This window comes from Podarcis filfolensis (genome assembly GCF_964270895.1).
Source record: "Podarcis filfolensis genome assembly, chromosome: 1".
Taxonomy (NCBI): Eukaryota; Metazoa; Chordata; class Lepidosauria; order Squamata; family Lacertidae; genus Podarcis; species Podarcis filfolensis.
In genome coordinates this window covers 97,942,726-97,969,774 of record NC_139604.1, presented here as the reverse complement: position 1 = coordinate 97,969,774, position 27,049 = coordinate 97,942,726, and the positions used below count along the sequence as shown (strand labels likewise).

The following is a 27,049-nucleotide window of genomic DNA, read 5'->3' as shown; positions in this document are numbered from 1 at the left end:
ACCATGCCCAGCAGGAAGGCCTCTGGTTTCTTGGGAAAGGTATACTTAAATACCTTTTTCAGTTCATTGTAAATCATTTCCCAGAAGGCCTTCACTTTTGGGCAGGTCCACCAGAGATGAAAAAATGTCCCTTCTGCCTCCTTACATTTCCAACATTTGTTATCAGACAGGTGATATATCTTAGCTAGCTTGACTGGGGTCATGTACCACCGGTATAACATTTTCATAATATTTTCTTTCAGGGCACTACATGCCGTGAATTTTATCCCGTTGTTCCATAACCTTTCCCAGTCTTCAAACATAATGTTATGTCCGACATCCTGTGCCCATTTTATCATGGCAGATTTAACTGTCTCATCCTGTGTATTCCACTTAAGCAGCAAGTTGTACATTCTCGATAATACCTTAGTTTTTGGTTCTAACAATTCTGTCTCCAATTTCGATTTTTCCACTTGGAAACCAACTTTTTTATCCAATTTAAAAACCTCTTGAATTTGAGCATAGTGTAACCAATCTCGCACCTTATTTTTTAGTTTATCCTTACTCTGCAGTTTCCAGTTGTCTCCAATTTTTTCGATTATTTCCCAATATTTCGGCCAATAGGCCTCCATATTGGGTCTTTTTCGAGCCTTGGCCTCCACTGGTGATAGCCACCTCGGGGTTTTACTCTCTAATAAGTCCTTATATTTCATCCAGACTGCAAAAATTGATTTTCTGACAATATGATTTTTGAACAGTTTATGAACCTTAACCTTGTCGTACCATAGATATGCATGCCAACCAAAAGCATTATCAAACCCTTCCAGATCCAGGACATCAGTGTTTTCTAACAAAAACCAATCTTTCAACCAGCAGAAGGCTGCAGATTCATAATATAACCTCAAGTCCGGCAGGGCAAACCCTCCTCTTTCTTTCGAGTCAGTTAGTATTTTAAACTTTATTCGAGGCTTTTTGCCCTGCCAGACAAACCCAGATATATCCTTCTGCCATTTTCCAAAACATTCCACTCTGTCCACGATCTGTAGGGTCTGAAACAAAAATAACATTTTCGGCAATACATTCATCTTTATAGCTGCTATTCGACCCAACAAGGAAAGTTTCAATCTTGACCAAATTTCTAAGTCCTTCTTAATTTCCGACCAACATTTTTCATAATTGTCTTTAAATAAGTTCAAATTTTTGGAAGACAAATAGATCCCTAGGTATTTCACCTTTTTAACCACATTTAATTCTGTTTCTCTCTGAAACCCCTCTGTTTCTGTAGATGTCAAGTTTTTGGCCAAAACCTTAGTCTTTTGTTTGTTCAACTTAAATCCTGCAACCCGACCAAACTCATGAATAAGTTCTAAAACTCTTTTTGTACTGGGTTCTGGCTCCTGTAATGTCAAAACTAAGTCATCTGCAAAAGCTTTCAGTTTATATTGTTTCACTCCGACCTCTATCCCTTGTACCAACCGGTCCTCCCTAATCATGTTCAATAGCACCTCCAGGACTGAAATGAATAAAAGAGGGGATAGAGGGCACCCTTGTCGTGTCCCTTTTTCAATTTTAAATTCCTCCGTCACCACATTGTTCACTATTAATTTAGCTTTCTGTTCTGAATAGATTGCTTCTATTCCATTTTCAAACCCCCGTCCCACTCCCATCCCTTCCAAATTTTTCTTCATAAACTTCCAAGATATATTATCAAATGCTTTCTCCGCATCAATGAAGATTAAAACCGCCCTTGTGTTCCTATTGGTTTGCAATAGTTCCAAAATGTCAATGATGTTTCTGGTATTTCCATATAAATGTCTACCAGGGAGAAAGCCAGCTTGGTCCTTGTGAATTACTTCATTTAAGACCTTTTTAAGTCTGCTTGCTAAAATGTCTGCAAATATTTTGTAATCCACATTCAGGAGTGAGATGGGACGGTAGTTCTTAAGCTGGGTCTTTTCAGATTCTAGCTTGGGTATCAATGTGATGAATGCTTCTTTCCACGTTTCCGGTGCCCTCTTCCCCTCCATGATCTGGTTGCATACCTCCATCAAAGGCTGTGTCAAGTAGTCCTTCAAAGTCTTGTAGTATTTGGAGGTAAGCCCATCCGGGCCTGGAGATTTGCCAAGTTGCATATTCTGAATGGCACCTTCAATTTCCTGTTGAGTTATTTTACAATTCAAGATTGATCTTTTATCTTGGGTTATTTTTGGTAGTCCATTTATCCTTAAAAATTGATCTATCTCCAACTCTTTCTGAGGCCCTTGTGCATAAAGTTCTTTGAAGTATCTGTGGAAGCACTTCCTGATTTCTTCTGGTTTCTGAACCATTCTTCCTTCAATCTCTAGATTTGTCACTGTATTTAACTTTTGTCTTTTTTTCAGCTGCCAAGCTAGCAGCTTTCCACATTTGTTTGCTGATTCAAACGATCTTTGCTTCATCTGTTTGATTTTCCATTCGATCTCTTGATTTATCAGTTTAGAGTATTGTGCTTGATGGAATTTGATTTCTCTCAGCACTTCCTTTGACTTGGGATTGGTTCTCAGTTTCTTCTCACCTTGATATATTTTCTCCAATATTTTATCCTTCTTTCCATTCCAGAGCTTTTTCTTGATTGTATTTTGTTGTATCAGAAACCCTCTCATAACGGCTTTACTTGCGTCCCAGATCATTCTTTTTTCAACTGTAGTGTTCAGGTTGATTTCAAAATAGTCCTTTAACGTTTTTTGGGCCTTTTTCACAATCTCTTGATCTCTTAATAAGGTGTCATTCATTCTCCATCTGAAGGAACCGGTTTGGGTAAGTCTAAGTTCTAGTTTCAAAGCATTGTGGTCGGAGCATGTTTTTGGGCAGATTTCCACCTTTCTAGTCTTGGGTGCCAGCCCTCTAGATGTCCAGATTTGGTCGATCCTTGTCCATGACAGGTGGGCCTCAGAGAAGAAAGTTCCTTCTTTACCTAGGGGGTCTTTTGTCCTCCATATATCAATCAGATCCAAATTGTCAATCAGTTCAAAGAAAGTTTTAGGCAGTCTGCCATCTGATGTTAAGTTTTGATTTTGAGACTTATCCATATGTGTAGATACCACTCCATTCATGTCTCCCATCATTATGATGTTGTTGTAGTCCATATAGTCCAACATGGTCTCATGCAGCTTCTTAAAAAATTCTGATTTCCCGTCATTTGGCGCATATATTCCTAATATCAAAATTTTTTCTCCTTGTGTCTGGATTTCAATCGCCAAGATTCTTCCTTGCTCATCTTTAAATACAAATTTTGGTGCCAGGCTCTCCTTGGCATATATCACCACGCCTCTTTTCTTAACCTTGTCTGATGAAATAAATTCTTGGCCTAGTCTTTTGTTAACTAAGACTTTTCTGTGAAGCCTGGTCACATGGGTTTCTTGTAAACAAATAATGTCCAATTGTTCTTTCTTCAATATGTGAAATATTTTCCTTCTTTTTTCCGGAGAATTTCCGCCATTTATATTCCAACTAAGTAGCTGCAGAGACATCCTGTACTGTTTTGTTACACCTAGAGTGGTGTATCTTCTGGTCCCGAGGGTGTAGGGCCTGCTCCGCCTCCAGGCGGAATCCCAGCTTGTGGTAGAGGACAAAGTGCTGCTGCTTCTTTTTGGAGATCTTCACCGTGATCGTGCAGGAACTTTTGTAAATCCTCTGGTGTTTTTATCTTTACCTTCTTCTGCTTGTAAGTAAATGATAACCCTTGTGGAAACTCCCACCTATAACGAATTGTGTTGATTCTCAGCAGTCTTGCCAGTTCTGAATAAGTGGTTCTCAAGTCCAATAACTGTTTTGGGATGTCTCGGTAAATTTCCACCCTTTTATCTTGTATCACCAATGTATTTGCGAAATGTAGGCCTAATATTTTGTCTCTCTCTTCCCTTGATCTCAAAATTATCAAACAATCTCTGGGTCTGTCCTTCCTTACCAATCTTCCCAGCCGAAAAGCTGACACTATTTTAAAGTCAGTTTCTTCCTTAATGCCCCAGAATTTTGAAAATTCTGTTGTCAAAAATCCAATTAAATCTTCTTGTTCAATTTCTGGGATTGCTCTTAATCTGAGGTTATTCTCACGATTTTTCAATTCCACCATCGAGAGGTAGGCTTGTTGTTCACCAATTTGTTTATGCAAAGGTTTAACTTCACCTCTAACTTCCTCGACCTCTTTTCTAGCTGCCGTTGCAATTTGAACAGCTTCCCCAGCCAAATTACGGTTTTCTTGTGTAGCTCCTTGCAATTTTTCAATTGCTTGTGTATGCTGGGAAACCTGATCTGTCAATTTCTGGATCGAAGATGTAGCTTGGTCAATTTTTGATGATTGGTTGTCAACCTTTTGATTTAAAGCTGCCAACTGCTCCAAGATTTGTTTCAGAACTCCCTCAGATGCTCCTGCTGCCATATCTTCCTCTGCTGGAATTTTAGACTTTTCGGCTTCTGCCTTTTGTACGCCCAGCACAGCTGGAACTGATGATCTGCGTCCCTGAGTCAAAGTTGTTTGTACAAGCTGTGCCTGCTTTTTTTCCTTTTCCTTCTCCTTAGCTTCCTTGGCTTTGGCTGCTCTTGTCTTTCCTGTACCACTCATCAGTCAATGTTCAAGGTCAAATTGTTATTGTCCCATGGGAAAGACAGATCCAATTTAAAAACAATCCAGTGAGAGAGAGTAAACATAAAAAGCTGTTCCCAGGCCTTATATTCCCAAAATCCTCTAGGGGGAGTACCACCAAAGTTTCAAAAAGAAGAAGGCAACTTTTCCGCCATTAAAGTCCCCTGTATGTTAAAAAGCAGAAATGCAATAGTCCCAAATGGTAATAAACAAGTCCTGCAGAGTACTTTAAACTTTTAACAAAGTTTCAAAAAGGTGCCTACAATTTGTATCCAGTCCAGCTTGTTAAAGCTCAAAAGCTCAAGGGTATCCATACGTCTGTAAAAGTTTGTAACAATTTGTAACAGTTCCGCAGTTAAACAGTTTCCCCTCCAGCAGCCCGACGATTTGGAATTTAGCTTTGAATGATCTTACTGGGGAGGATCGCTCCAATTTTCCTTTTAAAAAATTGCTCACAAATAAGTCTATCTTTTCTCGTTAACAGTCACTTCTGAAAGTGCATGAAAGTCCCTCTTTAAAACATCCCTTTTCAGCCGCTTTTCGCTTCTCTGATCCCTTGCTTTGATCTTGTAAGCAGCTCCGGGAGGCGGACTTCCTTTTTAACGTCTCCCGGTTACAGCCAAAATTTTTTTCAAGAATTTACTGCCGAATTTAACGTCCTTACTCACGGGTTTGTTGTTTCAGTCGAATCTTTAAAGGAAGAAAGGTCGGCGCTCATCTGCAACAGCTGCGCGGCTTCACTCCCGCAGAAAGAGCGATGAACTCACAGCACCGCTACCCCTCTTTCACTCCGGAGCCCCTTATGGGGTTCCTTTCGCGATTTCGGGGTCGCTCCAGGTGCCCGCCGAGTCCCACGGCCACGAGCTCACTCTGCTCGTGGTTTTTCTTGATGGGTCGTCGCTGTGCCGCAGCGAAACGACCCTTTCCTGCGGAGCCCCTCTTCAGACTAGAAGAGGACCGCCATTACAGTTTCGCGCCGCCTCCGGAAGTCAAATATTCACTATCTAAATAGGGTATGTGACCCTCTTGCTGAAAGGTGTCCTGGAGGCAAGAGATTTTCCTGCTATGACATTTTACAGATGACACCATGCTGGAGGTACCTATTTTCAGCACTTCCAAATGAACAGAGCATCACTGAGCTTGTTTAAAGCCCACCATTGGTACTAGAAATTGGCAGACCTGCATGAACATGTGAGATTCGGAATGGGTTGGTCCGGAATTGGCGAGGCCTGAGGGTCGTATGTTACCACTGGGGCAGGGCTTAAACATTCCCCTGCAGCCTGAGACCTTCCCATAAATCCTCTTTCTTGGCTTAGCAAGAAACTTCCTTGCTATGCTCCCTCCCTCCATGCTCCCATCCACCTGCCACGAGCATGCATAACGGCACCACTCTGTAAAGCAGGACCTTGCCACAGGTATACCCTCCCCCTTTAGTAATATTGTTCAGAGTTCCACCCACCCACGCTGCCCTTCAGGATACAATACAGTATTTATTCATCCTGGTAATCATGAGTTTTGTTTATTTATCTGGCTTATCCTTAGTCTGCTTTAGGAAAGCAGTACAATTAAAAGGTTCTTACAAGAAAAATAATACTGAAATAAAGATGACACAAATGTGAAAGGGGAGTTTGAATCAATCCTCACCTTGTTCCCGCCAAACACTCTCTTCTGTCTCTCATGTATTAATCTCATGGATTTTTATACATTTTTTAAAGGCTATGGTTAAAGCCATTTAAGCCATGTCCTTCATTGTTCACCATTTCATCGTTCTTTCAGTGACTATGTTCAATTATAAATGCTGCAATCTATGCAGGTTTCTCAAAATGTATAGCATATTTCACTGACCTATTTCCCCTGATTATTCTTATCTGTTTGCTTTTTTAAAAGCATTACAATCTTTTTATGTTCCTTTGTGGACCAGTTTCAAAAGGCACAGCAATTCCAAAGACATTTAGAGTTCTATCTAAGTGTGACCTGTGTTAAATATTTACGTTATAATTACCTCACAAGAATACAAAAGCGTGTTGTTGTTTTTTAAATCCTGGCCCTTGGGAAATGAAATTTGTAAGACACAAGATGAAAGTCTTACTGGATGTTTTGTACAGGAATCTTGCTTTTTAAATGCTAGAGTCAATGAACATTCACAACATTTCAATGCAAAACAAATGCCACAATCCTGATATGGCAGAAGATACTAGCTAATTATATCTATAACTTTTCAACTGGATTTATACGGGACCTCATAGAAGCTTATAGCAATATCTTTCAAACTAATTGGTTTCCCCTCAATAGCATGACCAGCTACATTAATATAACCACAAGAGATTTTCTAAAAAGGAGAGCAACGTGATTAATTTTTCTGCTGCTGTTCTGTGATTCTTCCAAGGATACAGTGATTGAGTGGATGCAATGCAAAGTCTAAGAGATTCACATTGTCCCCAGGAGGTTCTTGTAGTTTCAGGTGAAGAGATGGGCCTAGCCTCTTTCCCATTTCCTCTTACTCTTTGGTTCCCACTCCTTAGCCATGCCGCCCATTCACCACCTGCCCAATTCCTGGTTCTACTATGTTCCAATCCTCACCCTAGGCTCCCCCATCTTGATATGGTACATCCATTTCCCTCCCTGCTTTGCTCCTTCCTGTCTCATCACTTCCTTTGCTTGCTGCTGCAGCAGCCAACGTATACATTCTCTGAGGCCAGGAGAAACAGCAGTGCAGCTGGAAGGTGACATAGGGATGGGGATAAAGGGAGGTAGGAAATAACTTCCAACTTATCCAGGCTTTCCAGATATAGCGGAATGCGCTTCCAATGCCACCATCCCAAATAATCATCACTGTTTTCTTAGTTCACCACTTTTCATGCAAAAAGAAAGCCAATGCTTTTGATTTTAGTTACACACTATATGACAAAAACAGAACGATCTGACCTGGCTTTTGTGCATCATATAATTGTAGAGTTGGAAGGGACCCTAAGTGTCGACTTGTTCAATTCCCTGAAATGCAGGAATCCCTGACCGCTGGTCACTCAACCTCTGCTTAAAAACCTCCAATGAAGGAGAATCCATCATATTCCATTCCACAGTCAAACAGCCCTTACTTTCTGAAAGTTCTTTCTAATGTTTAGTCAAAATCGCCTTCCTTGGAATCTGATTCCATACAGAAGTGCTTGGTGAAGCAGTTTTAATAGTATGACGTGAATTATAACTGTAATTTGAATCATGCAAAAGTTTCTGACAAACAGGACAGGCAATTGCTCAGTGACTGGTGCAAGAGTCCCCAGTGAGCTTCGTTATTTGATGAAAATTATTTATTTATCTATTGATTATTATTTTTAAAAAATAAATTAGGTTGCTTTTCCAGACAACACCCATCAAAAACAAAAGAAAACAATAAATAAGATTAGAACTACTGCCTTCCATATCAAAACCAAAGTTATATTTATTGCAGTCTATGTATGGTCGCCAAAGAAGACAAAGATAGAATTTATGCTACACATTTGCCTATGTGTGAAACGAGACATTTCGCGTGCCATCATCCCCAATGCACCATGTTTTGTATCATTACACATTGTGTGATGATGCTATCACACTTAGCTTGTCTGCCATGCACTTCATTTGATTAGCTGGTCACTTGTCTGGAAAGGGCAACGAGGAGACAATTAGTTGAAGCTGGGGGACAACAACACCACACCTAGGAATCTTGGCGTGAGTTTTTCACAGAGTTGCCCTTTATGTAACACAGCTCTGCAATGTCCTTAAAGAGCTGTGAGTAAATGATAGAGTTCAACCACAACTCAATAATATGCCTGAGTGAATGAGAATGAACTCTTGCAACTAGTTGCTGCTATTTCATTATACTATAAACATTTGGAATCTTTCCATCCATCAATAATGCCATCTGTCCCATCCAAAATAAGTGGACTACAACCCATATGGTTTATTTTCTTTATATTGATAATTACAGGGAATGAGTTAGCAAAAATCACTCATAATATCATCATGCTAGATAATGACATTGTTACTTCTTTTTCAGTAGAGGAAAATGCAAACCATTTTTAAGAAGAGAAAATTCTAGGCCTGGGACAGGGCTCAGGAAGCTGCTTTATAATGAGTCAGAGCTTATGGCTCACTTTTGTCCATACTGACTGGCAGTGAGTGGCTCTCCAAGATTTCAGGTGGAAATCTCCCTAAGCCCTAGCTAGAGATACCCAAGACTAAACCAGGAACCTTCCACATGCAAAGCAAATGCTCTACCACTGAGCTATCAGAGCCTCTGCCAAGAAACACGTCACAACCCTACAAAGAAAACAATATTCACATGGATATTAGGGTCTTCTGCTGGTTCTCTAACTGCAAAAAGGGAAGTTACAGGAAACCAGGCAGAAGGCCTTCTCGGTAGTGACACCTTCCCTGTGGAATGCCCTCCCTTCAGATGTCAAGGAAATAAAACAACTATTGGACTTTTAGAAGACATCTGAAGGCAGCCCTGTTGAGGGAAGTTTTTAAGGATTGATGTTTTTATTTTGTTTTTATATATGTTGTAAGCTGCCTGGAGTGTCTGGGGAAACCCAGACGGGGTAATGATGATAATGATGATAATGATGATGATGATGATGATGATGATAATAATAATAATAATAATAATAATAATAATAATAAATAATGCAGGTTCGTGAAAGGAATACAGATGGCTATCTTCAATGCTGTGTTTATTTTTAAATTATATTATACTGAGTAGGATTGATCCAAGAGCCTTGCAAGCTGTGAATACCTGATGGGCATGTGAAAATTAACTCAATTTCTGGGATTGGGATCCTGAACTTTCTTCTATTGCCCTTCTCTCTCTTCTGTGAATATGCATGCATCTCTCCAGGTTGACTGTTGTATGCGTCCATTGCCAAGGGGATACTCCTAATTTTTCAGTATGACCATATGCACCAACACACCACAGGACAAAAATAATAACAGAAGTAAGCTCGGTAACTGGAGCACTTTCTAAAGATTTTCCGGAAGTTTATTTTAGAAACCATTTTTCAAAAATATAACGACATGCACTTGATATCTTGCAGCCATAAAATGCTACTTCTAAATGACTTCATCGTAAATAAATAAATAAATAAATAAATAAATACATGGAAACACTAATTTTCTAAACTCTGTAAATCTAAACTTCATGAGATGATCCTCAGCTTACTTTTCCTTTTCCTTTTCCAGTGTATTTGACCATTATTTAAGCTGAATTGGTACTGTGTGCACACACACAATAGTGTTGGGAAATGTACTGCTATTTTGCTAGAGCAGTTTTCTGCTTGTATCAAGCAATAGCAGTTATAGCAAAATGATGACGATGATAATTATCTTTGTTGTACTTGTTTCCTCTCCCATCCCAATAAGTAATTATGATATGGCAGATGTCAACAAGAATAAAGACCTGGGTGGATGGAGCTTGTAAGTGATGGAAACAGTCATTTGACAGCTAAAAAACTGCAGATGAAACTGAAGAGATGATCAGGTGGCAACAACTAAAAAGAAAAAGATGGGTTTATTATTTCAGCAAACTTTATTTCAGAGTCAAGCCCTTTACAGGTGCCACAGGGTTGGCCTAGAGCAGTGATGGCCAATCTTGGCCCTCCAGCTGTTTTGGGACTACAATTCCCATCATCCCTAACCACTGGGCCTGCTGGCTAGGGGTGATGGGAGTTGTAGTCCCAAAACAGCTGGAGGGCCAAGTCTGGCCATCACTGGCCTAGAGAATGGTGATGGAGGAGAGGGCTCTCCACAGACTTTCTAAAATACATGGTCAAATAAGCCTGAAAGGAAGCTTTAGATGCAAAATAAACTTATGTGCAACAGGATGGTGTGTGTCTGGGTTGTCAGCAGAGACTGCATTCCAGAAAGCTGTGGAGTGAGAAGTCAGGCAGTGTATCGGGAACAGCGAGGCTCAACCTCTGATGTTCAAAGGTGTTGAGTCAGAGCATCTCAACCAGCTAGGAAGAATAACTTGGCTGGGAAGATGAATGGCAAGATGGGTGCAAGTAGGAGGTAAACAAATAAGGGTCTTAGATGATGATCACAAGGTCCAGGTTGGTTCATAATGGGAGAGGCAGTCCTTGAGGAAATGCAGTCCTGAGCTGTTTAGGGCTTTATAGGTCAAAACCAGCACTTTGAACTGGGCCCGGCAACAAATTGGCAGCCAGTGCAGTTAGGACAGGTTTGGAGGTATATGCTCAAACTGTTTGGCCCTGGTGAGCAACCTGGTAGCTGAATTCTGCACCAGCTGAAGTTTCTGAATTGTCTTCAGAGGTAGCTCTATGTATAATGCCTTGCAATAATCTAACTTAGAGGTTACCAAACCATAAACAACAGAAGCCCCAGTCTTATCTGGTTTGAGCTGCAGTTTACTGGCTCTCATCCATTACTGAGACGAGACTTTCACAATTGGTGCCGATTCCTTCAACTGCAGCCTCCCAGGAGTGTAAATGACCTTCTAATGAGGCTTTTGAGGAACACAGGAGGCTCCAAGGGAGAAGAGGGATGTGGAAAGATGGGTTGCACAATTGTGTTCTGCTTGCACAACCTTTGGATCCAACCTTCTATATCTAAACCCGGTTGTTATGAATAGAAGGGGCAGAGATCCAGTACGGAAGGAGGAGTTGTTTTCATTGATTTCCCCTTCCTGATACAGACCTAGCCTTTGTCCCACGCTATTCCAGAGGGGTATATAACTGTGATACTTACTACTTTAAAACTTCTTCAGAATAAAATGAAACGTAGTTAGCAAAAGATGAACTCTGAAGTTATCTAAGTAAAAAAGTGCAGAACCCATAAAGCATGATGAGAAACTAAACCACCCTCCTGAAGAAAAGGATATGGGCACATTGACTAAATACCGTACTTTTCAAAAAGTTTCCAGCTGGAGTTGGTTCTTTCAGTTATTGCTTTGGGGGATGAAGACAAACTTGGTGATGAATATATCTTTCTATTAAGCAATTTTCTGTTTCAATCGTGCACAGCCACTTATGAGCCAGAACAAAACAGCTCAATCAAACCTTATTATATCCGTCTTACTTGAACCCCAACGAAATGCACTGAGAATGTTCTGATATGACTTCAAGTTAGGAGGAAAATAACAAACTGTTATTTTCAAAGCAGGTGGGGAGGGGAACGAAAATTGATATTACATATACCTTTTTAAGTTCTCTTAATTTCTTCTGCCAAGTAGCTTGAGCGACAGGAATGTACTTGCTGTCAGTTACATAACAGTTTGCCATAAGTACATGGTGGAGTTCAGCATTGTGGCTCATGGCTTTGAGGACTTTTTCAACGTGGCTTAAGGAAACCAAGGCCTCTGCTTCTATGCCTGCGCTGACAAGCTGCATCGTACACGGCACTAGGGCAATCTGCCCCGCGCAGTAGAGAACATCTCCCACCTAGAAGAGAGGGAAAATAATAGGGGGGAAACATTAAGAAAAGTGGTGAAATTGTCTTCTACATTCACCGTGAGAGGATATTGCAAAATCATCTCTTAACATTCGTACAAAAGAAGCAAGAAAACCAGAGTAAAGGTCATTTCTGACAGGGATTTAGCTGCATCATAAAAAAGTACAGCACTGTAATAAGCTGGAACTTGAAAGTTAATACATGGAAGTCCATGTATGCATAATCACCTTCAGACAAATCAGCAATGAACTGAACAGGTAAGGCTAGAAATATGGAAATTTAACCTCTCACAAAGTCACAATATTTCCAAGGTATCGATAAAAGATTGTGTCACATTTCAAGTAAATTTGTTTACAACCTGTCAACTCGCAAGTGCACAAAACAGGGGGTAGGGTGAGGAGGTACTGTGACATGTTCTAGTCAGCAACAATTCTCATTAATTTAAGGCAGACACGCCAGGGTCACCATCATTCCTTGTGGTACGTTGGCTCCAAACAGTAATTCTTCCCCTCCCTTCCCTCAGCAAATAAGACAATCTCACAAATATTTTTTAAAGAGCCATTGGTTGTGTTTAGGGTTGAAAAGTTTTGCAATGCTAATTTGTCTGTGATTTGTATACTTTTTATACACATATATTGCAAAATTTGCATAAGATTAAGCATTACTTTGCATTTAATTTAAATGAGCTATGCAAATTCCATTCACAGAATATTCATATGAACTGAGGTATAAACAAATAACATTTCACTTATTTTTCTACCTTTACTGCCTTATCTGACAGGCTTGAGGCAGTTGTAGTATAGCCCGACTCTTGGATGCCCGTGTTGTGGCAGCGATGATAGCAGCCTAGAGTTTTTGTCGTTGTTTTATTATCCTATATACCAGCTACACCCTTTTCTGGAGAAACTGGATCTGGCACCAGTCACTTATGCCTTGGCCACCTCCAGGCTTGATTAATATATTGTAATTTATATAGATTGCTGCTTCTGAAAACGGTATAGAAACATTCGTTGTTTCAGAATGCAGCTGCCAGGGCTTTCACCAGAGCCAAGCTATAATGCTACATTACACTGATCCTTCACCATCTTTACTGGTTACCAGTTCACTTCTAGACTTGATTCAAGGTGCTTGTTCTCCCCTTTCAAGCTCCAACAGGCTTGAGACTAGAGTAAAAGGTAGCCAATGTGTTGTCTCCAAATGTTGTTGGACTCAAACTCCGAGTCATAGAGTCTCATTAAACAATCAAAATGAGCCTCCCTGCATATGGCTATCGAGAAAATCCTTCCCCATGTCCCCATACAAATGGACACCAGGGGAAGACAGAATAGGTAAAGGCCTCCCTTAATGGCCAGAAGGTTCGTTTGTAATACAGCCCTTCGGAAATTATGGTCTCAAGCCACAATGGGCTATAAAGATCATGATCAGCACTTGGAATTGTATCATAATACAAATTATCTTAGCATAAATTATTTTGGGGGAATTATTTGCAGAATGTGTGTGTGTGTTAAAAAAAACCACAACCTGATGTCCTCAAAGACATGGCAATCAAACCATGTGACAAACCCATATGCAACTCCAAATCTGTCCTTATAAAACTGCCTGTGTCTCACAGAAGACTCACACATGTAGCTATTGGAAGAATATGTTAAAACTATTTGGCAATCAAATTCTATGATTAGCAGCTGAAGAGGGGGAGGCAGCGGGAAAGAGAAAATATAATAGATCAACTGACACCCATCAACTATATTTTTAAGTTGTTTAAGATGTCTAAAATATTGTTTTGCATGCTATATATATCCCAAAAAATGGAAGAGAACAAAATGCAATTAATATTTTTGTTAAAAAGAACAAATGGTCTTTGTATGTGTGGGAGTGGGGAGGGAGGATGTGTGCTATTTAAAAATATGTGCCATTGAACAAGGGAGTCCAGCCAGCTATCAAGTGGCATATTGACAAGATGAGCAATGAATCCAGGAAGAAATTATTTGGAAGGGTGATATATTTCTTAAGAAGGGTTTTTTTCCAAAGTTAACTCAATAGACAAGGCGAATCCCCAGTGCAGGTCATTTACATTATTCCACTAAAAAATAACTTCCTGTTTGACCTCTATTTTAAATGCACCCCCCACCCCGAACATTAATTATCAGTTTGAAAGAGCTGTTCAACCAGTTCATTTCCCCTATTCTTGAACAGATTGTTTGAGACATAATATGAATACTAATTACTGATAAAATATCTGTCAGTGTTTTGAAATATGTACCAAGATAACACCGTCTTAAAAGTCTCCTGGATACTTCTGGTAAAATTAACCCATATAGTCCCCCCCCCAAAAAAAGTTGTAAACAAATCTTAAGAGCAATTTGAAGAAAACTGGCATAACTTTTGGCACCGATTCTGAGATATCTTCCTTGCTTTCTGAAATAATACTTTTGTCTCTTTACAAATTCTAAGATGGCAAAGTGAAAGGGAACAGAAAAGCACACAACTCAGTGGTTTGGGTAAGAAAATGCCATTGCCTGACAGGAAGTCTGTTGCAGGAGCAGAGCTGCAGTTCTGGACACAGCCCAGAATAAGGTACAAGGCCAATTCAGATTTCACTTTAGTTTCCCCATAGAAGCCATTTTACAAAATGGCTTCTCAGGTGTTACAAATTGACACTAGGGGGTGCTGTTTCCAAGACATGCACTATTTATTTATTACATCTATATATGCATACCTTCTTCTAAGGAGCCCAGAATAGTCAACATGGTTTTCCCTACACTTTCAATCCGTGCAACCACCAAGCAAGATCGGTAGGCTGAATATTATGTTTGCTCTTCATTGAGTTGACTATAGATAGGTGGTGGTAGGAAGTGGTTTTGCCCGAGTGAGAAGATGGAGGGGAGGGTGAGAGGTGTATTGGGGTTGTCTTCAGGGAACTTTGTGGGCACGTCCTGGGAGAATGTGTCTGGGAGGGAGGCTGAATGACGGGTGCCCACCAGAAATGGTCATGCCATTGGCTGGCAGCAGGTGGCATGACTGAGGAAGGGTGGGATGATAAGGTTTACCTGGGTAGGAGAATTGGGGAAGGGGCTGACCTGATCCTGTTCTGCCTACCTGGATGCAGCACCAGTCTAGACTCAAGTGGTGGAGGAGACATGTTGCAATAATCCATCACGATTAATTCTATTAGCATTAGGAAATTGCTCCACTTAGGGGTGGTGCTACATTTGTGTTTGGGTTATGGAGACAAGTTAGGGAGGCTGTTGGTGTGGTGCCCACCTTGTTGCCCAGCAGCCTCCCTGAGCTGGCCAAGGTGATCTTCACTGTGATATTAGATCACTCCAGTAGGTCTAGCCCAGTGTTTCCCAACCTTGAGTCTCCAGCTGTTTTTGCACTACGACTCTCACCATCTGTAGCTAGCAGGACCAGTGGTCAGGGATGATGGGAATTGTAGTCTGAAAACAGCTGGAGACCAAAGGTTGGGAAACACCAGTCTAGTTGACTACCTCAAAGCAACATGAGACTGTCTCAAGATGCCGGTGGCCTGATGCGCAGACCTGAATTTTCCCAGTCTACAGCGTTTCCAACCCTATACTGTGCTGGCTTTCCAATTTAGCTGTTGTAAGTGCCAATATGTTTTGTGGGTGCTTTGCACATTTTGACATACAGAGGAAAGCCTCTGTAAAGTAACACTTTCATAGGTGCCCTTAAAGGGCCAGGGCACACACAAAGTACTAACAGCTGGCTACGACGCCAGGCTAAAATTTGCCTAGCCTTGATTCGGAAGCATTCCTGGAAGCAAACGCAGCATTTCACTCACGAAACGACATAAAGAAAATAAAGGACTACTCTCTCTCAGAGCTGACAATGGCCATTTAGAAACTTCCCCAGCCAACTTGGCTCAGCCTCTCAATAGTCCCAGAACTACGGGGAGAAAGGCAGAGATCAGGAGGGGTCCTCCACAGACAGCTTCATTTTAAATATATGCAAATTGTATGAGTAAATTTATCAGCTTTGACACTTTTTCCAAGCAGACAAGGTCAGGCCGGTCTAAAGGTAGCATTGTTAACCCTTCCAGAAGACTAAAAAAGCTCTTTATATCTGCATCTATTCAGGCTCACAAGCAAGGCAAGGTGTACTGCCTCCTACTCTGTTATGGCACTTCTGTGGGGACTCCAGGGTGAGCACTGCTGGTTGTGGAAAGGCCTCCCTTGCCAGAGTTGGCAGAAGCCTTGGAGCTCTTGCGACGTGGCTTATTCAGGGGAGTAAGCCTCACAATTAATGAAAACGATTCCCTTTTCTCATTCTTTACACATCATGGCTGGCTACATACAGCCACATCCCTCAAGCTTTGCTAGGTTCCTTAAATGTGCCTAGTGCTCACTGCCCATGAATCCAGCCTAAGCTAAACCAGCGCCTGGCTTTATGAAAACCCAACTCTGTCCAGTCTCAAAAGTTCTCTCTGGAAGCCAGCATTTGCCTCCCTAGCTTTGTTTTGGCCAGCTGAAGACAGACTAGAATAACTTCATTCCCCACAAAAGGCAGAAGGGTCCTTTTTGGGGATAAACCACAACTAGGGAGCTCTAGTGTGCCTTGGGGAAACTGGTATATACCAGTATAAATTAATGAACTTATATCAACATGCCTCCTTCCAAACAGAACCCTTTGGCAGCAGCCTGTCTCTCTGCCTCATAAGCTGAGCATACCAATTGTGCTTGATGGTGTGTCCACCCTGTCTCTCTGAGAGTGCATACCTGCTCCCCATCAAAATGGGGAGCACAGCATCTCACACTAAGGCACAATGGACAACCTCCTCTGGGGTCATATAATGCTGCGGTACCTCCACATGGGCACTGTGGAGTGTGTCCTCAGACAGGCAAGATCCAAGCTTTAGTTCAGAAAAAACAGTGTGCCTCAGTTACCAGTTTAGACTAGAACTGGCTGTCCATGCTGAGTCCAGCTCACCAACCTATTCCAGCCACCTGCACTAGAGGTCAGGGCAAGGTACTGTGGGGGAACAGAAAGCAGGGGAAAGGCAGGTCAGACTGTCGATGTCTGGGAGGAAGCAAACTCATTTGAGATGCTTTGGGGACCATAAACTCAAAGTACACTTCCACAGTTGTTGTTTTCTCATTTCTCTTCCCTACCTAATTTCACCAGTCCAAATAGATATTCTGGGTGGACACTGGCATGGAGACTCCAGTCTGCCAGGGCTACCCAATCAATGAGCAGCTTTCAATCATGAAGACTTGCGTGTGGAGGCACTGCTGGGTGGAAGGCTTTCCAACTGCCCCCCATGTTGGGACAGTCACATCCCTTGGGGTATGTCAAGCTGCCTACAGTGGACTGGGTATCCAAAGCAACACTGTTGGCAAGGAGGTAATCCCAGCTTTTACGGGGGTAAAAAAGAACTTTCTGGTGAACTTCATACAAAAGGAGTTATCACAACATATTGCTCCAAAGAACTTAATAAATAATGCTAAGTTTTCAACTTTTCCTCTGTAGCCCACACGTGAAGGCAAGTAGCCTTCTTAACGAGGTCTGCTTGGCCAATATTTTATATCCAGCAAATGGATCACCAGCATATTCTCTATGGAAACAAACCGCAAAGACTCATGTTGCTCACCTGTGCGCAACACATGCTTTTTCAGCAAAACATTTTATTCTCATGCCTCTTTTTATTCCATGAACATAGCTCTCCACATCAGAGCTTTCCAAACTTTTCAATGTTGGTGACGCACTTTTTAGACATGTATCATTTCATGGCACAGTAATTCAGTTTTACTAGCAAACCAAAGGTTAAAGCAACCCCTCCAGCCCCCAGAGAGAAGCGCAGGGAGCGTTTGCATGACACGCCGACACACTACAGTGTCGCGACACACTAAAGTGTCGCGACACACAGTTTGGAAAGCTCTGCTCTACATAGTTTGGGCCACATTTAAGACCTAGTCATTAGTAGTAATGGAAGTTTCATACTCCTTGCTTCTTGTTGACACATTTGCCTGGTTCACACATAGACTATGGTTTAGAGGCAATGTATTGAAATAAAGATGTTGCTTCTGTAGCAAGTAATATCATGGCAAAAGAAGAAGAAGAAGAAGAAGAAGAAGAAGAAGAAGAAGAAGAAGAAGAAGAGGAAGAAAGAGAAGAAGAAGAAGAAGAAGAAGAAGAAGAAGAAGAAGAAGAAGAGTTTGGATTTGATATCCCGCTTTATCACTACCCGAAGGAGTCTCAAAGCGGCTAACATTCTCCTTTCCCTTCCTCCCCCACAACAAACACTCTGTGAGGTGAGGGGGGCTGAGAGACTTCAAAAAGTGTGACTGGCCCAAGGTCACCCAGCAGCTGCATGTGGAGGAGCAGAGACACGAACCCGGCTCCCCAGATTACGAGTCTATCACTCTTAACCACTACACCACACTGGCTCTCACATGGAACACACATGGAAAGACCTAAGACTATTTAAGTACAAATAGTATTTGCTGGATTTAATGGAATAGAGCCCATTGATATACACTGGGCTATATGATCAAAACATTTTTTACATTATTAACAGTGGCTCATCACTACCGGCATTTTAAAATAAATAAACTGAAACGAAAGTAACCAAGGCATTAAATGACAATATATATCATTTGCCCAATTCACCTGTCTCTAAAATAAAAAGGGGGCAATATACAATAAACTAAACCTTTGTTCTTGCACGCTGCTATCTGAATGACTGCTGCCCTTTACGAGGTTAAAGTTCACAGAAGATTCAGCAGTACTGATTACCCCCTCCCCAAAAAACAGCCCTACATTACAGTTCAGTCAAGGTAAATAAGCACAACTGACAATGTGTTAATTGGCCGCCTCTGGTCAGCCATGTGTACCTCTGACCTTATAGAGGGTTTAAATCAATTAAAACTTCAGGCAATAAAGACCTCTTGCTGATTAAGTTAGATAGAAATTATCTTTTCTAAAGGGATTACAGCTTTAAGGTGGTGAGCCTTTAATTTAATATATGGTAATTCCTTCTTCCTACGTCCCTCGTATTTAGCTAATGGCAATGAAATTGCATTTGGTAATGTGGAATCTTTTATTGAACTTTCCAGGGCAAACAGAGTTTTCAGAAAGTTTTTACTTAAATAATTGGTGCATGTTCAATAATTTAAGAATGTGTGAATCCGTTTTGCCATTGTGTTTTGTTCTGCTTTGGGGGGGTAGATGTACAGATTCACAGCATGTCACGTGCAGGCTTTGTACTTATGATATAGGAACTGAATAATATCATTTCTCCTCTCCCTGTGAAATAGCCAAACCAGCCTATATTTGGAAAACAAGGAGATTGTTTTTCATTAGACATGCAATATAAAAAACTGGTTTTCTACTAAATATTTTTGATTCACATCTGTGGGTCAGTTTGTATAAAATGTTTTCAACTGGAAAGTGCTGATGGCCTGTTAGGACCCTTCTCCTCTGCTTCAATTCCTTCCCTACCTAGATTGTTACTGCATTTGAACCAGGCAAGCGCTGGTTTGCTTAAACAAGAAACAGAGGGAAGGAATCTGAGCATGGGAGTGGGGGACCCACAAGAGATTGTTCAATCCTGCAATGTGCTACTGGTCCTCAAAACCATGTTACATGTGAATTGACCCAATCATTTGAGCCTCTTTTGATATGAAAAATATGTGTTTCAGTTAAAATTCATGAATCAAATTAACTCACATGAATATTACTGAATCTGAATTAAGAGTGACCAGAGCTGATTGTTCATAGCGATATGCGGTGATCCAGGGAAAGCAAAAAGTGCACAGAAAGTGTTCTATCAGAGGAACAACATGCTGCTGCATAAAGGAAACCCAACCAAAATGCAGCACCAAGTTCAGTACACAGGTAAACATTCCAAAAGCAGATTCTAACTCAAGACACAGTGTGGCTTCCAGTCATACACGTTAATGCTATTCAACCTTACTCCCTGGGTAACTCCTCGATTAAACTTTGATTCATCTAACAATTCAATTCTTTGTGGATCTGGACTGCAAAAGTGAATTCCATGTTGACAGGATGATCTTCCACCATACCTGGCTGCCATTTTATTTCCTTGCAGGATTCCAAACATGCTTTTGTCCCTATATGGAACTCCTGTGGAGGGCTGGAGAGTTGTAATGGAAAAACAGAAGGAATTAAATACCACCACCCATATCCTGTCTCTCCACTCCTAAACACCTGTTAAGAAGCCGCTTTTCCTTAAAAAAGCCATCAAGGTGCTGTTACATATATCTGCATGGAATGTGCTTTAAGTTGCTCAGCTGAGATGCACCAAGTCTTTCTCTGCCAAAACATAGTGACACATGACAGAACAGTGAGAAGTCATTATTTCAAAAAAGCAAGACCACTGATCCTATTCACTTACTAAGCAACCTGACTTTAAACACTACAGAACCAATTAAGGCAGAATCTATAAACTGTCTAAAGTTTTAAAGCATAATTAGGGCTGTGTGTATTTCCTCCTAAAGGATCTGAGTGATATACAAATGAAAATAAACATTAATTAAAGTTTCAGTCTAAACAAATAAATAAATGTGTCCAATTTTTAAACAGACAATGAAGACTGAGAAGAGGAGTACCAACTACATTAAGGCATAAAGAATTCAGTGTTAGAAATAAAATAGTAGGCTAGTCAGACTTGACAGCACGTTAAGATATAATTCTGGAACTAATGAGTAGAAGAAATGCAAGAGCTTCTGGATTTTAATAGTATATGATACAATCACTGAAGAAAATAATTTAAATCAGCATGGATATAAACATTTTTTAACTAGCCAGGGGAATAAGAGAAGTTTAAATGAAAAATCCCAACATATTAACTTGGGACAGGAGTTTAGTGGGGTGCCGTAGGGATTGATGCTAGGTCTGATTTTGTTTAACATCTTCATTAATGCAATGGAAGATGGGATTAGCGGCATACTAATGAAATCCACAGAGCACACTAAGTTGCAGAGTGTTATTAACATAAATGAGAAAAGAGAAATAATACCAAAGGCTCTAGACAGGTTAGAAATGCCAGCTGGAGACAAAAATATGAGATCTGATGGGTGAGCGCAACAAAATCCAACTCCATAAAATTTCTGAAAACATGTAAGGATGGAAGAAAAACTGGTAGAAAGATGAAAGTGACCTATAACTATGGTGATAACGGACAGCAATCTGGCCATATTATTACACTGGATTACTGGTTTTATGTTTAAGACATCACAATAAAAAGGAGGGAGGTGATGGACGTAATAGATTACAGCCTCCAGTTTTGGAGACTTCAAAACCAGATGATGTTGGAGAGAATTTATAGCAGAGGAACAAAGCAGCCCCTGAAGGTCCATGCTGATAAGGAAAGGATTTTAAGAGGAAAGCTAATGACTAAGAGAACCTAATAATGACAATCATATTTTGAAGATGTGCCCACTATGGAAGGGGGAGGGGGAATTACAGAGACAAAGAAGTGCATTGAATGCTGTGAGATGTCATCATTATTATTTACTGAATTCATGTTTGCTAACAGAAGAATACAGACAATATGGATCATTGCCCAAAGGAAGCATATATCATATGGAATATATATTCTGCAGACCTTTTGTGACTTCCATCAGGTTCATTTTAAGACAGATAGATGTGGTCTTGTGAATCCCCAAGTATTACAGAATTTAAAACAGAGAAGGTGGCATCATTTATTGGTAAAATGATTACGTGGGCTACCCAGAATGTGCATAGGGAGAATGAAAAAACAGGTACCCTCAGATTTATAGGACAAAACTTCTAATCAAATATGTTTCTTTTAAACAGGGGTAGATAACCTGAAGCACTTTAGGTGTTGCCAGACTACAACTCCCATCATGGCAACACTGGCTGAGAAGGATGAGTGAGCGTTGGCATCTGACATCTGGAAAGCCACAGCATCCTCACCCCGATTTTAAAAACTTCTAATCGAACATATTGTAATGCAGTCATTTCTCTCACAAAAAAGTTACTCAATTATGTGCTAAGAATGTCACATTTAGTTATGAAGATTTGTACTTTGTATGTCTTCCCCAGCGTCCTTGTTGTATACAGTGATACCTCAGGTTACATACGCTTCAGGTTACATACACTTCAGGTTACAGACTCCGCTAACCCAGAAATAGTACCTCAGGTTAAGAACTTTGCTTCAGGATGAGAACAGAAATCGCTTGGCGGCGGCACAGCAGAAGCAGGAGGCCCCATTAGCTAAAGTGCTGCCTCAGGTTAAGAACAGTTTCAAGTTAAGAACAGACCTCCGGAACAAATTAAGTACGTAACCTGAGGTACCATTGTATATGAAAGATCTAATATCATCACAAGGCATGTATGATTCACCTGTCACAATAAACCTTGGGATCAAAATGGGGCTGTATTCTATAATTGTTTTATCGAATGTGTGCCTCCTCCACGAGATGTCCAGAGGGCGGTAACATGAGAATGGGCCTTTTCTGCAGTGGCTTCCCGTTACTGGAATGCTCTTCACAGGGAGTTTCAGTTGGCTGGTGGGAGGCTTGTTTTTATCATGTATTTTGTATTTTTATATTGCACTTTTATGTGGTGGACTGCCCTGAGATCTATGAATGAAGGGCAGTATACTAACTAACTAACTAACTAACTAACTAACTAACTAACTAACTGTGTCAACTAACAACTCACGAAGGCTCTCTTAGCTCCCACTGATACTTGAGAACCTGCACATCTGGGTTTTTTAAGTTTCTAGGCCTCACAGCTAGCAGGAGACACTTCACACTGCATAATAAGTTTCTTTTAAAAATACAGAAACCAAGACAAAAGGAGGTTTGTCAATAGCTTATTCAGTTGCTTCCTGTGGTCTCTAATTCTTCCCCTTTGTCTCTGTACTTCGCTTGATTCATATAGTATTTTGGGTGCAGCAATGCTGACATAATCTATTGTGGAGGCAGGTTTGCTAGCTGGTGTGTCCAGCAGTCCTGGATTCTATGTTGAGAGACCAGTAACTCAAGAACCTCCATAAAAAATAGTTTTAGATTTAATATTAATGCCAAATAAATCGTACAGGATGCAATCCACCTTGTACTCTTGCACTCATGGAAGGAGGTGTCTGACAGCAGAAGAGGAAGGAAGTAAGTTCTCCTTCCAAACTGCAGCCCCCACTGAAAATAAGCACCAGAGAGTTGAGGGACCCTACAGAACAAGGTGGAAGGTGGTGTGAAAAGTTGTGCAGTATAAAGCAAAACTGGCCCCCCAAAAAATCACCTCCCTTCCTCTTCTGTTAGTGGATGTCTCTGCTGGATGAAAAGCCCTTTAATGAGTGTTAGTGCACCAATTGGGCTCCACTTCATTATTTTCCCTGTTTTTATACTGAACCAAGAATACAGAAAGTGAAACAAATAATAGAACATAGTGCAAATAATATTTAGGTGTTGGCTTTTGAACTTTCATATCAAGAATGAACCAGGAAATATATAAATGCTCATGGCGCGAAAAGAATACTATACTATATTCTGTATAGGATAATATAGTTTGTAAAGAGAGATGTATATATACTTTTAGTGTCTCCCATTCACACATCTCATTCTTAGAATCTCATATAACTCTGTCACTTGAACAGTAAAAATTACTTCTAAGAAAACTTTGGCTTCTTGCGCCGTATATTAAAAGCTTTACTTTTACAATAAAAGATTGTTACAATAAAACAGCCAAGGATAGCTGACCAAAAATTTCTAAACTGAAGTTTCCATTGACACTTCAATTCAAGGCTGTGACATTATACAGGAAACTTGGCATTCAAGGAGACTTGAGATTGCGGCCATAAAATTTAATGAAGAATGAGTTAGATTTTTGCCATTCCCTACCTGTCTTTACTCTGCCAACTATCTCCCTAAATTAGTGTGATTATAAACAGAAGAGGGATGGCTGGGCAGCCAAAATATTCTGTAAGAAAGGTGAAAGCAGTACATCACACCACAGTAATTCACAGTGTATGAAACACATTAACAGTGTGACACTCTATTCTCATAGTCAGATGCTCTCTCCCAGCAGACACTTGACTCTCTAAGCTAACTCAAGAATCTGTCTCTCACAAACGTTGGTTCTTTCAAAATGCTGACTGGGGAGAATGGTGAGACAGGCAGCAAGCTACAACTTTAGTAAACAGATGATCAACAATCGGACAATCAACATTGACTTAATTTCAGATTAACAACTAACTTTGTGTGACTTTAAGGTTGACCATTCTCAAAGGGGAAACGGAGTATGAGAAATGCTTGAACAGATTAGAGTGGGGAACCGTTCCACATCTCCACAGCACCCAGTACAGACAGAATATGAACTAAGGTCAGTGCAGGTTAAAACACGTCGTGTTAGAAGTGGTTAGATTTTGATAAATATCATTTGGTAACGCTGCGTCTTTAAGGAACATTTTCAAATTCATACCATCTGGAACTCTGGTTTCCTCTATGATTCTGTCAAGGATTAACTAAATTTTAGAACTCATCCAGATGGGAGAATTCCATGCAGCTGGTTCGGCACGTTAGCACAAATCCCAGATTGCCAAAAGCAGTCCTAGCAAAAAGACAACACACTACTTTGCGCAGAGCTTTTTGTGCAACATTCCTTCACATGGACCGCAGAGTTGTGCTGACCCCTTGTTCCCTTCTCTGCTGTTTAGACAGGTGTGATAAGGAAAAGGGGCTGACACAGTTGCCAGCTGTTTAAATGGATGCACAGATGCTGCACTATACCAAAGAAAGAAAAATGAATAGCTGGGATAAAGGACGTCCAGAATTGACCTTGAACCACCAAGCTCTAGAAAATACGCAAGCTGAGACACCAGTTGCTTCCTTGATTGTTAAGTGAGCTGTAGTCAATGACATTTCATTTAATTTCTCTGCTGCAGACCCAGAGCACAATTTGTGGTCTCTATGCCTTACAAACCGAATAGTGAGAACACAAGAAGCACTGCTAGATTAGAAAAAGTGTCTATCAACACCAGCATCCCTGTTCCCACAATGGCCCACAAGATGCCTATGGGAAGCCCAAAAGCAGGACATGAGTGCAAGAGCATGGCTAGGATTATCCAGCTTCGTTTAAATGAACACAGTAGCCTTTCTTAGGGAAACTCAGGTGCAAGGTTGTTTAAGCAGAAAGTGTAAGTGTAACAAAACACACACAGGTGGTCTTGCTGCTTTGTACTTGCCACTAACAATTAGCTCAAGAACTACTTACAGGAGCAGCAGAAAGACAGAACACAATTCCCCTTAGGATGCTACACTTACACAAAGCTATGCTTTGTATTTTGAAATCCAGTGACAATAATCAGTTATTGCAGTATTGTTCTTCAGGGTCTCCATTTGTAGCTTGTTGTGAGCAGAAAGTTTACTTTATGCATCTCAGGTGAGATAGGAGCTACGCCTAATGCTGTCATGGAGCTTTTGGGCCACATTCCTTTTTCTTTCTAAAGTATGTTTTTATTACATTTTAACAGTACGTACAACAAACATCACGTTTCTCAAACATAGCTGCAAAATAACAAAAGGGTCAGATGAATATATTTCCCTAAAGCCAACAGACTGTGAAGGTACAGGGAACAACAGACACAAAGCCCATCACTGCTACTGCCACACTTCCAAGATCGTTAAAGGAATAAACACACTGATTACAATCCATAGTATATAATGCATATGAGACATCTATCTCGCTGTATCTGACATCATTGGCAGAAGAAGTGTAGGCAAATTTACCTGTCTAGAATTTGAGAGGGCTTCCACATTGGAAATAAAGGAGACCATGGTGCTGTAATACTTTTTTTTTTTCCAAAATGAGGATGATTCATTTGTTTAAGCCACCTTTCATCAGCCTTCCTGAGTATGTTTGTACATAAACAGTGCCGCCCAAATTTTATTACACCAGTGCTCTTTAGACGGTTGTGTGGAAACCTACCAATCACGTACTATGCAGGACTTTACTGCAGTATACAATTGTTTCACAATATATTTATGCAGAAAGAATTTGGTTCCAAATAATGAAGCATCATAGCTTTGGGAGCCATCTGCAGTCTAAAGTGGAGAAATTCATGGAAGGAATCAGCAACCACATTTCAGATCTCCTGCACAATTGGCCAATGCCCCCAGAGGGGAAAGTGCAAACTACCCTGTGAATGTGACTGTGAATGCAAATTAAGGTTCTGCATTAATCTGCACCTTTGGCATTCAACTATTCAGGACCAATTCTCACTTTATGCTGAGTTTCCCCTGTCCCATCCAGATGACAGAATCACCCCTGCAATCCTGAGTGATCTAAAAGCCATCTGAATTTTGATACTTGTGGCATCTTGGTACTTTCACATTTCTATTAATAGAAAAGGAATTGGCATGGACAAGATTTATCAAGGTGTACAGAGCTGCTTGCCTCTTCAGCCTGTTGAGATGAGTAAGAACACCTCTGTCTTCAGCCTTTAGAAGTAGATAAAGTCAACTCTATGTCACAAAAGTTGTTAACTAACATTTGTCATCGTAAGTGGTTCCAATAACATACCATGATTTTACTTGGTATTGGGATGATTTTGCCTAGATGGCAATTATTTTAGAATAAACAAACCAGGAATTTTGACATCCTACTTATAGAAAAGAAATGAAAGCAATGATGGGGTACAGGGAAACACCAAAACATAAATGTTCTAGGAATTACAGTTGCTAGTTAATAGAGTGATATGATTGCTTATTTTGCAATCTAGTCATTCTGATTTTGTAAATCAATAGCTAAATTAATTCAAAGGAAAGGCTTGATTGGTGTCTTCATTTAACTGGTGCTTGAAGTTTTGCTATAGGGAATTTTTAAGCAGGTGAGTGAATGCCTGAACAAGAAATGTATTGTATAAAACATTGGCATATAACATATATATGTCAATAGCTCAGCAGCTTACCCAGGAAACTGAGAGTTAACCTGTGTATCCCATATATTTTTAAAAGGTGGAAATAAATCTGCTATGGGGAACTGGTTTGATAGACCTTTGAAGGTCTT

At 40.5% G+C, this 27,049-nt stretch overlaps 1 protein-coding gene across 1 annotated transcript in view; it reads right to left on the bottom strand.

The window, feature by feature from the left end:
* Window positions 1-27,049, bottom strand: part of DPH6 (diphthamine biosynthesis 6) — a 242,294-nt gene that overhangs the window by 65,083 nt on the left and 150,162 nt on the right. The window contains exon 13 of the mRNA XM_083614001.1: window positions 11,785-12,027. Coding sequence (XP_083470127.1) covers window positions 11,785-12,027 — 243 coding nt within the window. The remainder of the gene's footprint in view (window positions 1-11,784; window positions 12,028-27,049) is intronic.